Raw genomic sequence first — 12,659 nt, 5'->3', positions numbered from 1 at the left:
TGATGATCGCAATGCTAAAAGCTTTTGGCCTTACACCTCGTCTCTCAATCTGTAGAGCAACACACTTTAATATAAACTTGAATCTAACAAGCATCCAGCAGCAGCATCATGATAACTAATTGCAAAGGCGGAGGGAAGGCGGTGGGGGTGGAGGCACTGCAGATATATCTGGTGTGCTAAACTGAAATCAAACACGCTCCCAGCTGAACAAAAGAGTGACAGGGACCCTGACTACATGACTGACAACTGAAGCAAACCCTGTCATACTGTAAGTGCTAAAACATCATTTTAGTCTTTGGTCGGCAAATCTTGAAATAAATCAATAGAACAGTATAAAAACAAACAAATTTAGTGATTAAGAAATGTAAAAGCTTACACAGTACTTTACACACTGAAAGACTTTAATGCTCTAGATAACATTTAAAGCCATCACATCATTCAGATGAAAACAACAAACAGCACTATATATTTAAATGATGTGACCATAAATACTAGAAATAGCCAACAACAACAAGAAACTCTAAAAATAAAGTGCAATAGAAACATTTGTTGGTGTAGAAAGAAAGAAGTGCATTTCTGTTTAAAAAAATAAAACCCTTATTGTGCAGGATATGATACTTCTCTGCAGTAGTCAGAGAAGTACACAGACTTTTTAGTCAGCTGTTTAAAATTTAAGAGTTATGAGCAGTCGCATTTGTCAGGATTCAGTTCAAAGAGGGAACCTAAGAGACCAGAGACTACAAAATAATAATAATAATAATAATAATAATAATAATAATAATAATAACAACAGGGGGAAAAAAAGAAACTAGCTAAGCACAAGAACACAGAGAACTTGAAAGGAACTGTAGCAGGTGACCTGACATAACACAGAGAGAATCAGGACTACTTTACATTATTACACAACTATGACTACAACTATTAAGGGCGAAAACCACAATGCCAGAAAACACAAACAACTAAAATCATTCGCCGAAAAAATATAAAGGAAAAGAAACTCAAACCTACAAATGTGTGGACCACATGCTTAAAAACACTTTGGAAATAGAGCTGGTGTTAACTTGTTGTTTTTACTGTCCATTTACTTAGAACGCACAAATTTACAATCATGCTCAGATGTGTCAGAGTCAAGTCAAACTATATAAACAGCTCCAGTTTCACCATCAAGAGTAATGACATTAATATAATGACTTTTTTTAAAGACAAGAAAAAAAAATTGCATACAGACCATAATACACACTGAAATGTATATGCATATCGAACATGAAGTGATAACGAGTTGGATTATTTTAGCACAGAAAAAGGACTGTGGAAGGACTCTGCAGGACAGAAGCTGCAGATTAAGGTTTATATGGTGTGTGAGTTTTCTGTCAAGTGCCCAAGGGGTAAATAAGATAGAGGTATTTCATTTGAACCTTAATGTTCACAGTTGGAGGAAAAGAAAGTGTCGGCTTTTGAATGCATTCACTATTATTTGAGTTATTATTTCACTTTGCTTGCTTTGAGGGAGACACATCCTTTGTGATTTTGTTGATTTGTGCCAAACGCTGTGACAGTTCTTAAAAAGGTATGATATAAAATATGATACAAAACACTAAGTGTTCACACCTATGGCCTCAGTTTGTATCCAGTCTGTCATCATCATCATCATCCTCACATCCAGACAGTTCAGGCCCACTCTCTCCTCCTAGTGGCAGCTCTTAGATATGGACCTTCAGCTCAGACACAGACATTACATCACCCAGACCCTCATGTTTCAATAAAATAAATAATTTTTTTTAAACCTCTAGTCTACACTCACTGATGGTTACACAAGAGCCATCATTATTCGGCAGCCAGCTACAGTCAAAGGCTCCGAGAAGCCACCCACATCAGCACTTCCCTCCCGCTCACCGCGTTGCCCTCAACCACTACCAGGCCAACGTGGCAGCTAAAAACATTTGCAAGGCCGTTTTGCTGAAAGTGCTCACCGTCAGTATTATCTAATCAGTATTGAATTGTTCCAAATGAAATGTAAGGGTGTGAGTCACTCTCCAGGTTTGTTTTGTGTCCTGGCACAGTGTGTAGGCTCACTTTTATGATTCATACGTTGCCAGTGTTGGAAGTTTTGCTGGAGGCTCGTCGAACCGCTGCTGATCTCTGGCTGCAGCCCCGAGAGGAAATTGTTAGAAAAGGGAAGTTTTGTTGTCTTTTCAGTGGCTGAGGTTTCACAGGTCGATGACTACTTTGTTCAGAGATACTTTTGTTGTTTTAATATACGAATCCAATTTCAAAGAAGTCAGGACACTATATACATAGATAAAAAGAGAATGCAATCATTTGCAAATCTCACAAACATACATTTTATCCACAGCAGAACACAGGAAACACGCAAATGTTTAAGCTGAGAAAATTCTTTTTGAATTTGATTTCAGAAACTCATGTCAACAAAGTCAGGGCAGGGACATGTTTACATCTGGACATCTGGGACATGATGAGACCAGCTGCTGGACCTGTGGGAGAGCCCAGTTCTACTGGACTCTTCTCCTTCAAAGTCGTGCTGTTGTAATAGCTGCATTATGTGGTCTACCATTGTCTTGCTAAAATATGTAAGTCTTGTCCTGAAAAAGCCATGATCTAGATGGGAGTATATATTGATATAAAACCTCCGTATATCTTTTCAAATGATCTTTCATTGATTTTGCCTTTCCAGATGTGCAAGGTGCTAATTCCATAGGCACTCATGAACCCACAATCTATCAGAGATGCAGGCCTTTGATTGAGGGCTGATAACAAACCAGATGGTGCCTCTCCACTTTAGTCCTGAGGATGGTCCTTTCCATGCTTTCCAAAAAGAACTATACATTTTGATTCATGTGTCCACAGAACAATGATTTCTGAGTCTGTGCAATGAGTTCCATTAAAGAATCATCCTCATTTTTAAATGCAGTCCTACCCAACGATCCAAAGAGTGGCATGGCTCCAATATTGATTTTTGGCTCTCTGCTTAGTGCACAGAGATTTCACCAAGATTCTGTGAATATTTAGATTATGTATCAGAAGATGATAAAATATTTAAAATCTTAACAATTTTATGTTGAGGAACGTTATTCTGAAAATATGTAGACCTTTTTGTCAGATTACAGATACTCTGCCCTCCTTTACTTCAGAGGAACTCTGCCTCTCTAAGGCTACGTTCACACTGCAGGTCTTAATGCTCAATTCCGATTTTTTGATCAAATCCGAATTTTTTGTCTGCTCGTTCACACTACAAATAAAATGCGACAGCAAACGAGCTCTAGTGTGAACGCTCAAAGCGGCCCGCATGTGCAAAAGAAGATGTCACACAACGCGCTCTGTTTAGACACAGAGCAAACAATATTGTTTGACTGATGGCCCTTAATATAAAGACTTCGGACTTCACGTTTCCCAATTTTTGCTTTAAGTTATTTTGTTATTTACATAATAATGTAGATAACCTAATAATTATCCTTATTGCTGTTTTAGAGAGGAGCGGTGCTTCAAAGGATAGTTGCAGATTTCTGTCAGAATCTGCAGATTATGCAGTACAAATAAAATGTTCACGTTTCTCCAACGTTGTCTTCCCAGCAGTTTCACCGGGTGGCCAGGAAGCGTTCGCGATGTCTTATCGGGCGCTTCTCCGGTGCTGATAATTGGCGTCTGTCTTGTGTCAGTGACGTAAAAGACGGATTTAATGCGACTTGACCGTTCACACAGCAGTCGCTTTCTGAAACATCGGATATGTATCGGATTCAGGACCACATACGAAAGTGACCCAGATCGGATTTGAAAATATCGGATTTGTGCCGTTCACACTGTCATACCATGATCGGATATGGGTCGCATAGGGTCAAAAAAATCGGATTTGATGCGCTTTTGCCTGCAGTGTGAACGTAGCCTTAGATGTTCTTTTTCAATCCAATTTTATTTATACAGCACCAAATCACAACAACAGTCGCCCCATATTGTAAGGTAGACCCTACAATAATGCATACAGAGAAAACCCCAACAATCATATGACCCCCAATGAGCAAGCACTTTGGCGACAGTGGGAAGGAAAAACTCCCTTTTAACAGGAAGAAACCTCCGGCAGAACCAGGCTGAGAGAGAAGGAAGACAGGATAAAATTTTATACCCAATCATACTACAGACATATTTCGAATTAACCTAATTAGTTGGAACATTTTCCTTCAGCTGTTTCCTTTGAGTACCACTTAATTTTTAAGCCTTTCCTCTGTACCAACCTTTTGAAACGTGTTGCTGCTGTCAAATTTAAAAGGAGCAAATGTTTTTCATGAAATAGTAAAACATCCAGCCTTTTCTGGAATTGGGGCTGTACTAAGCTGCTGAGGCTGTGTAAGGTGTCTGCAGTGTCCCTGCATGGTAAATGGATGAAGTTTGCGCAGTGGATAGAGGTTAGGTGTATGAGGTGTATGTCAGTCTGAGCCCTATGTTCCTGAGCTTATTTATTCCATTTAAGGTGACTGCTGTTGCCACAGTGGCGAGGAGCCGGGCAGCCTTGGAAAATAAGCGTGGTGCATCTGACAAATTGTCTAGGCGGCTCCCCCTGCTGGGCTTTCACTGCGCTCACAACAAAAGAGACCCCTGGATTTCTCTCCCTCTCTCTCTGCCTCCCTTGCGCTCTCTGTATCTCTCTCTCTCTCTCAGTCGCTCTCTCGTTTTCTCTGCCTCCTATCCATCACTCTCCCCACTGTATAGCTCCCTTCTTTCATTCCCAGAATAGGAGAACAAAGACAAAAGGTGCATTAGAACAGGGGAACAGTACGGGCCACCCAGGGACTCAATGCAGCAGCCGAGCAGCACGGCAAGGTGCCAAACAACGACGGGGGCCAAGCGGAGGGGGTGGAGAGAAAGAGTGTGTGTGTGCGCGCGTGTGTAGGTATGCATGTGTGTGAATCATGCGACCCCAAGCCACCCAATCCCCACCGGTCCACACACTCTCACAAATAGAAGACTGTAGACATGGATTCCTACTCTCTCTGCTTCCCTTCAACCCAGGCCGAGTTCAATTCAATTTGGACGTTGCTTTATCAACAGTGAATGGAGTTACACTGTACAATGCAAGTATAAAAAGCAATGCTTTCCTAGTACTTCTATCCATTTAACAGTGTCAAAATTTCACCTCTTAGAAGACAAACACCAGCCAACATGAACTGAAAAACCAACACCAAAAAATATGCTGTACTAACAAGATAACAAATAATCCAAACTAATTCTACAAAGCACCAAATAAACTGTGAATTAGCGTCCTCGCGCTAAACTTCAAAGGAAAATGCATTTTAAGTAAACTTCGTTGTTTTGTTTCCGGAGCTTTCAGTTTTATCTTTTTCCACCTGTTCAGCTGAGTGTTACATTATATTGTGTCCATCGTGCACCACACTCGAAAAAGTGAACAACTGAGGCTAGAAGTATTCTTCATTCTACCATTTTTACAACACAGACTGAGAATTCATATACAGGTTTTTATCTCACCATCTCATTTTTAAAAAAACAAAGGGAGTAGATTAGTGACTGATTGATGTTTTTTGAGTTTGGTCACCTTTAAGGATTTGATATCTGAAATAAACAGTTGACAATTTCACATTTGGACTAGTATAACTGTCACCAATATACTGTAGAAAACTACACAGACCAGAGTTTAGGTAAACTCAACGCATTAGATTGTGTTAATCAATGTTATTTGAGGCCTAAAGACTGAATGAATTTTGCATTATAACACAACACATATGGAAATAATCAGGCAGATATCTAACAGATAATTTCAGAACAGCCACTGCAAAAGATCAATCTCCATTTGCTGAATATGGCCTTGAATGAAGTCATGGTTCAATACTGAAGATCTGTTTGCTCAGTTGCATCTTTATTCGTCTGCAGGACGTGTGAGTATTTGCTATTCCAAGTGTTCGATTTTCTTCATCGCTTCTATTTTCCAATGCTGTCAGGATCCCTACATTGACGTCACGTCCCAGTTGTCTTATGAGCCTTCTGCCTGCCAGTCGGTCCTCGAGCCAATCGGTCTGTGGACCGGGACCAGGCTGTATTTGTTATCAATGTGCAATCTGCCGCTATATTTACACGAGACTGAAGAGCACTGAACATTCGGTAAAGAGATGGATGTTGTTGTTGTGGTTTATTTCAGTGTCGACTGACTCATGTAGTGCTGTGGAATGGCAGTTCAGTACAGCAAAAAAAAATAACCTGGGGGAGCCCTGCCCATTATCCTAACTTCATCTAGTACCATATTCCATGAAGATGTCTCTCATCTCTTTGGTTACCTCAGGAAATGGTGCCAGAGGCATACTTTTTCCTTATTGGTTCAAATTTCTGTAAAAAGGTAAGTGAACCCTGAGTTGGGTTAGTTTGTGTAATAAAGAGCCTTCGGAAGATGCGGACCTCCGGGTTTTTAGCAATATCTCAATGTTCTCAGATCTCAGCAATTAAGGGAATGGTCAGGAGATCAAAGTTTTAATTAACCTTGCAATTCACCTATTTTCACATTTCAATGATCAATCTCAGGCTGTAAAATCCTATTTAACTGTGACCAGACACATGTTTATTCACAGATAAAATACAGCAAACACCGTCTGTAGGCTGGCTATAATCCCCAACAGTGTGTTCATATCCAAACCCCCACAGTAGCAATTGTTTTGCTGTTGCAGCTCACAGCATTGAGAATTCAATTGATACTCCATGCAAAGTCACCTGTGGAGGGGAAAGACTGAAAGGGAGGGAGAGAAAGTGAGGAGGTGCTGAGGGGGCATAAAGTTACTTACAGAAATATAGAAAGGACATACAGACTGAGACAAACTAAGAAAGCAGAAACCTGAAGGAGGGAAGACGAAATAGGAATAGGTAGAGGCAAAGACGGAGAAACGAATAACAGAATGATCGAAAAACAGAAAGACACATGGAGAGAAAGAGTTCAGGCAGAGTTCATTCTCATTAATAAATGATTGTAGTCAACGGCTGCTCGTCTCTAACACGTCAATACCGTCGACCAACAACGCTCATTGCTTTATTACCCCCTCAGAGCAGGAAAAAATGTTGACAGAATGAAAATAAGGCGACGTCCTTGGGTTCCTAGTCTGTAAGGGCACTGTTTTCCCTTCCTTTTTTTTCCCCCACTTCTGATTTTAATGCTTTCTGCCACTCTGCTTTGATCCCACCAGTTTGCCCTCTCTGATCCGTCATGCTGGAGGGTAACTGTGGAGCAGCCGACGCTGCTCATCTTCTACTGGGAATATTTGAAGAGTTTTAGTATGTGATGCTCGCCCTTTGAGAAAATTGCTGCCCACTCCAGCCTACAGGTACGAAATGGTTGTTGTTGAGACGGTAAAGCAGACTATGGATGTTGTGACTCATCTACAGATCTTTGCTCATACGGTCTCTGGTTTGTTAGAAGGTTGAAGTGTTGCTGAACTGAAAAATACTGAAGTGTTTTCTTGATGTTGTTCTCATTTCTATTCAGCGGTTTGGCTGCCTGACAGCTGGTAGGACTACATGTCCAGAGGCGCCGCTACATTACAGGGCAAAGAGAGCTTTAAACGACATCGTAAGCATTTAAATGTTTTTATTTTTAGCTTCTAGAACAGAACACATGGCTGAGGCTTTGAATTGTGGGTGTGCGCACCTGGATTGTGAGGACAAATTCGTTAACAAAGACACACTGCGAAGAACTGGTTTAAAGATAAGCAAAATGAAGAGTTAGGCAGGTAGTGGGGATAGTTACAAGTTTGAGACGATTTCGTAGTAAGGGGTAAATAAGGACCTGGTTTTAAGTTGTATTAATCATTGTATTTACCTGTAAAAGAGCTAAACCATGCCGGTAAATGAGTCAAATGACCCCTCAGGGACACAGTGGTTAGTGATGGAAAAAACAGAACAACAATGTCTTCCCAGCTAGGATTCGTACTGCTCAGATTAATCCAATATTCGCTTGTCTTCTAGAGTAGTTTGATGATAAGGAACATGACAGAATCATCTGTCTCGAGCTAACACACACTGCTCCATCTTTAGCGGAAGGGAGGCTGGGTGTGTCTGGACATAAAGGCCATAAAAGTAAGAATCAAGATTTTAAACTGACACCTACATTTGATTAGAAGCCAGTGTAGATGCTTTAACAATGGTAAGACATGACAGAATTCATAAGAACCTTTGCAAAAGAATTTGACAGACTGGAGGAGATTATTAGATGCTTTAGACCAGGAGTGTCTAACTTCAGGTTTTAGGTGTGTCCGTGATCCAACACAGCTGATTTAAATGGCTAAATTACCTCCTCAACATGTCTTGAAGGTGTGTTGACCCAGGGTGAGATCTAAAACCTACAGGACACCGGCCCTTGGGCCAGGAGTTGGACACCCCTGCTTTAGACAGAGCATTACTACAATCTAAGTGGAAGGGGATGAAGGCATGAACGAGCATCTCCAGTTCAGTTTTTCAGACAGCAGTCCTGAGTTTAGCACTATTTCTTAAAAGTCAAAGATGGAAGCTAACCCAAGATTCTTTGCGTTAGCATCTACAGTGAATGAGAAAAAGCCCAGACACTGTCCAATTTGAATAATACTTATTGGAGCAAATAAATAAATAAGAGACTGTCTTGTTTTCATTAAACTGCAAAAAGTTATTTGCTATCCAACTATTAGTTGCATTAAACCAATCAACTAAAACTGATAATTCATAAGGTTTGTATGAGAGATACAGTTGAGCGTCATCGGCATACAGATTACTGGAAATGGTTTTGAAACTTCTAATGTGATCTAATGGCAGAATATACAATGGAAATAAATGGGGGCTTAAATCAGATCTTTGTGGTGCAGCTCATGATAAATTTGAGCACTGAGACTTAAAGTGTTTTATCAAGAAGAAAAGAAGTGAACAAATCCCCGACTTGGCTGGATATCCTTACCATGTGGTTCAACATGTGGATTAAGATTTGATGATCAAGTTGCAAGAACTTTGCGGTCAATTCGTGGTATTCTCTTGCTCCGTTTTTAAAGATATGATCGACACATTATTTAAACCAGTGAATCAGACTGGGAGAAATATTTACTCCACAAACTTGCCGTGATTAGATGTGAAGCCTTAAGTTGTTTCTGGATCACTGAACGACAGGCTTTATTTCAATAAGAAAGTGTTCAGCTTCTATTTCAGGGTTTTTGCTTGCATGCAGGAAACGTGTCACCTCCAGTGTTCTAGCTCTGTTGTAAACAGACTTTCTTTATTGGCATCCGAACTGGAACAGGTGTGACTTGATCATTTCTCAATAGGAGCGGATTATTAAGAGCCTCAAATGCAGTAAACGTGCCAGTTTGTGGTTCTTTTTATATTCCTTTAATGCAGTGTGAAAATGAAATATTTAAGCTTTGAGAAAAAAAAAAATCACATTAGGTTAGACTGTGATTTTCACCCCAGACTCCAGTAAGAAAAAGCAGCATTAACACAGTGAGTGCACTGCTTTGTGTAACCAGAAGATTTAAAAAAAAAACCCCAAAAAACAAAAAAAAAACAGATGTACATACGAGAGCTCAGCGAAATCAGTCATCTGGATTTTCGCCATTCTAGCCAGGATCTTCATCAGGTGGAGGCCGTCGTCTGTCTGGAGCCCACTGATGATGACGATGAAGAAGAAGAGTGCAGGGCAGGAAGAGAAGAAGGGATCAGAAATTAAAAGTTAAACATACAACAGGTGCAATTTACTGTGCAATTTGTTTTTAAAAACAGGCTTTAAACAAGTTATTTTTCCTTCTAGTGATGTATCAGGTAATTTTAAAGGTTTTCCTTATTTTCTGTAGATTGCTCTTCACTGGTGATATTCCTAATATGGTTATTTTAGACAAACAGCTGTAGGCCCCACCCATCTACCACCAAAACCATCTTTTTGCAAGGAGGAGCCAATCAGAAGAAAGGTGTAAACAGATGAGTGGTTGCTGGAGGTTGCTGGCTGCGTTTAGGTGAAGTTGATCCGAAAGGTTGTGGTGCACAAAATAACGTCTTTGTGATTGCTTTGATTAGCATCTAAATGCCTCAGCTGGCCGTTCCGTGAAAGGAAGACACCAACTTATCTGCAAACATGAACAGTCTCAATTTCCGGTTTATGTCCGCTCGCTAAGCAGAGCAAGTGCTGCAGACAAGTCGGGATCTTCCACGCAAACTACAGGTAATCTGTGACTAAAGGAAAGTTTTCCAGCACAACACTGTATAAATCTTTACAACCAGTTTTACTTAGCAACTGCCAGCAACCCCTAGACAGCCTGTCGTGGGGTTATTGACTAGTCTCTAGGAATATGTCACTGGTGCTTCAGCAATTGATTTCACAGTAACTGCAAACAGCCTCCAGCAATTCACATTTTTCTTCAGCACGCTCTGGTTTCCAGTGGGTCACTGACTGATCCCTCAGCCCATGTTAGTGGAGTCTTAGAAAAAGTGAACTAAGGGGCTGAAGAGTACTCTGAAGCATGAATCGTGCAAAGCTATCAGAATAGGTAAGGCTTGAACTGGTTTATGTAGAAATGAGAGAAAATTAAAAGTAAATTCTTTGAAGATAAATGTTTAATTGACATTTCTTAAGGCAAGTGAATGGCAGAGAACTTGAGCGTAAATAGTATGGAGGTGAAGAGCAAAGTGTTAAATGCCAGCGGTCCCCAACCCCAACCTATTTATGTCCTACAATATTTTCACGGACCGTGTTGTGGATAAATACAACAAATAAAACCAGTACCAAAAAAGAAGAAGACTTACCCATAACACACGGGACAAGACCCAGGGAAACAGAGTTAACAATAAAACGATTAAAAAAATTATGATAAAAACCCTGAAAACTATAAATTTCACACCCGAGCCTCAATTCTCGCAGCCCGGTACCAAATGACTCAGTCTGTGGCCCGGGGGTTGGGGACCGCTGATCTATAAGACATACTGGACATGGGGAAGTTCTCCAGACATATCACTGTATCATTAAACCCACTAGTTGAAGGACTGAACCAGAAAATACAGACAAAAGCAGTTTTCCACAAAGCTCCCAGGTGAGTTCAGATAAGTGTGAGATAGAGAGGTGGGAAGTGCCGTTTGCCAGCGAGGTGAACGCTGAAGAGGTCACAAAGGTCACAGGCAGAAAGCTTGATATCACTGCCCGCTCCATCATTTTATGCTTTACAGCATTTTCTAGCACATAAAATTACTTTGGCAGTATTCAACAACAAAAACGACCTGTTTTGTTCACAGCTGAGGATTACCTCGATCTAAAAGAAGAGAAAAACACTTCATCCTGAACCCTGATCTGCTGTTCTGGCATATATGCATATTTTTGGATAGACAGCCATATTAATGGCATTGGCTCATACTGTTTGACACATACTCTACAGCAATAGATTTTAACTACTTTAAATCAAGTAAAGCTGATGTAATCCTCCCAACACAAATTTCTTTACTGGATATTTTCAAAAGCAAACTTTTCTTTTCTTTATTTTTAAAGTAACTTAAGAAGGAAACATCTATGCTTCTATAAATGAGAATGCCATCTGTGCAGCCTTATGTGTCTGACATTACAAATTAATAGTGTGAAAACTTCTTAGACATGTTATGATATATATGTTTTGATATATCAGAATGAGGACCCAGATGCAGACATGAGTGAGTGAAGGAACAAACGTTGAATCCAAAACTTTTTTGTAAACAAACAAAAGGTGACTAAACACTCTGGGAATAAACAAAAGCTAATTCAATAAAATGGTAAAACTAAACGATTAAAGGAGCACAAGGGAAATAAGTGAGGCAAAAATAGGCTAAAGAATACCTACTAATGTGACACAGGTGAAGCCATTAAAGGCAGGTAAAGGCAAATTTTTGAGGAGGGAAAAAGCCAGAAGGAAACCAACAAGGAAAACAAATTACCAAAATAAAATAGGATGTGACTAGAAGTAACAGGCGAAGCACACAGACACAAAAGGTGTAGTTAAAGAAACAATGCTATGACAACAGAAATGCCAATCCAAAAAGCATGCAATGTCAATTATGTCCCGGTCAGCAGGGAGCTGACTGTGTTTTGAGTGAACAGTGGGACCCAAATGCAGACACGGTAGGAGACGGAACCGAGTTTAAACAAAAGGCGAGCCGTTCATTTGGCTGATAAAACGTGAACACAAAAACAAAGCAAGCGTGAACATGGCAAAACCTAACCTGACACCTAAACTGGGAAATAACTAAATAACTATGAAAACTGTGACGAGAGACATGGAACTGAAATAAACCGAACACGAACCTGATCAGTAAGAAGAACTCTGAAACATGACGTGAAACCAAACAGACGACCTGGCAACGACTGAATCAACACACAAAAACTAAATACACACAAAGGTACACACAAAGGGTGATCAGAGGAAGTGGAAACACATTGGAAAACCAGCTGACTGGAATCACATCGTGACACTAAGCACAATGAACAGAGAAACAAGACTTTCAAAATAAAACAAGAATATAACGGGATGCAGACATGACTCATGACAGGTTAAGAAACACGAAAACATCAATTTGGCTTTAAATGACCTCTTCTTTAATACATAGTTTTGCTTTTGATGATAACGTAGTAAAATTTAGACGGGGAAACTCACTGACATTTCACCAAACCGTGAGAATAATGGCAG

At 40.1% G+C, this 12,659-nt stretch overlaps 1 protein-coding gene across 1 annotated transcript in view; it reads right to left on the bottom strand.

The window, feature by feature from the left end:
* Positions 1–12,659, bottom strand: part of LOC146687138 (receptor-type tyrosine-protein phosphatase N2-like) — a 217,768-nt gene that overhangs the window by 144,908 nt on the left and 60,201 nt on the right. Inside the window, exon 10 of the mRNA XM_085439918.1 lies at positions 9,540–9,626. Coding sequence (XP_085296044.1) covers positions 9,540–9,626 — 87 coding nt within the window. The remainder of the gene's footprint in view (positions 1–9,539; positions 9,627–12,659) is intronic.

Source organism: Copadichromis virginalis, linkage group LG18 (genome assembly GCF_057382275.1).
Source record: "Copadichromis virginalis isolate Kocher_CV1m ecotype Utaka linkage group LG18, C_Virginalis_male_GT1.1, whole genome shotgun sequence".
Lineage (NCBI taxonomy): Eukaryota > Metazoa > Chordata > Actinopteri > Cichliformes > Cichlidae > Copadichromis > Copadichromis virginalis.
Note: the sequence above shows the minus strand (reverse complement) of the source record. Positions and strands in the feature narration are given on the sequence as shown.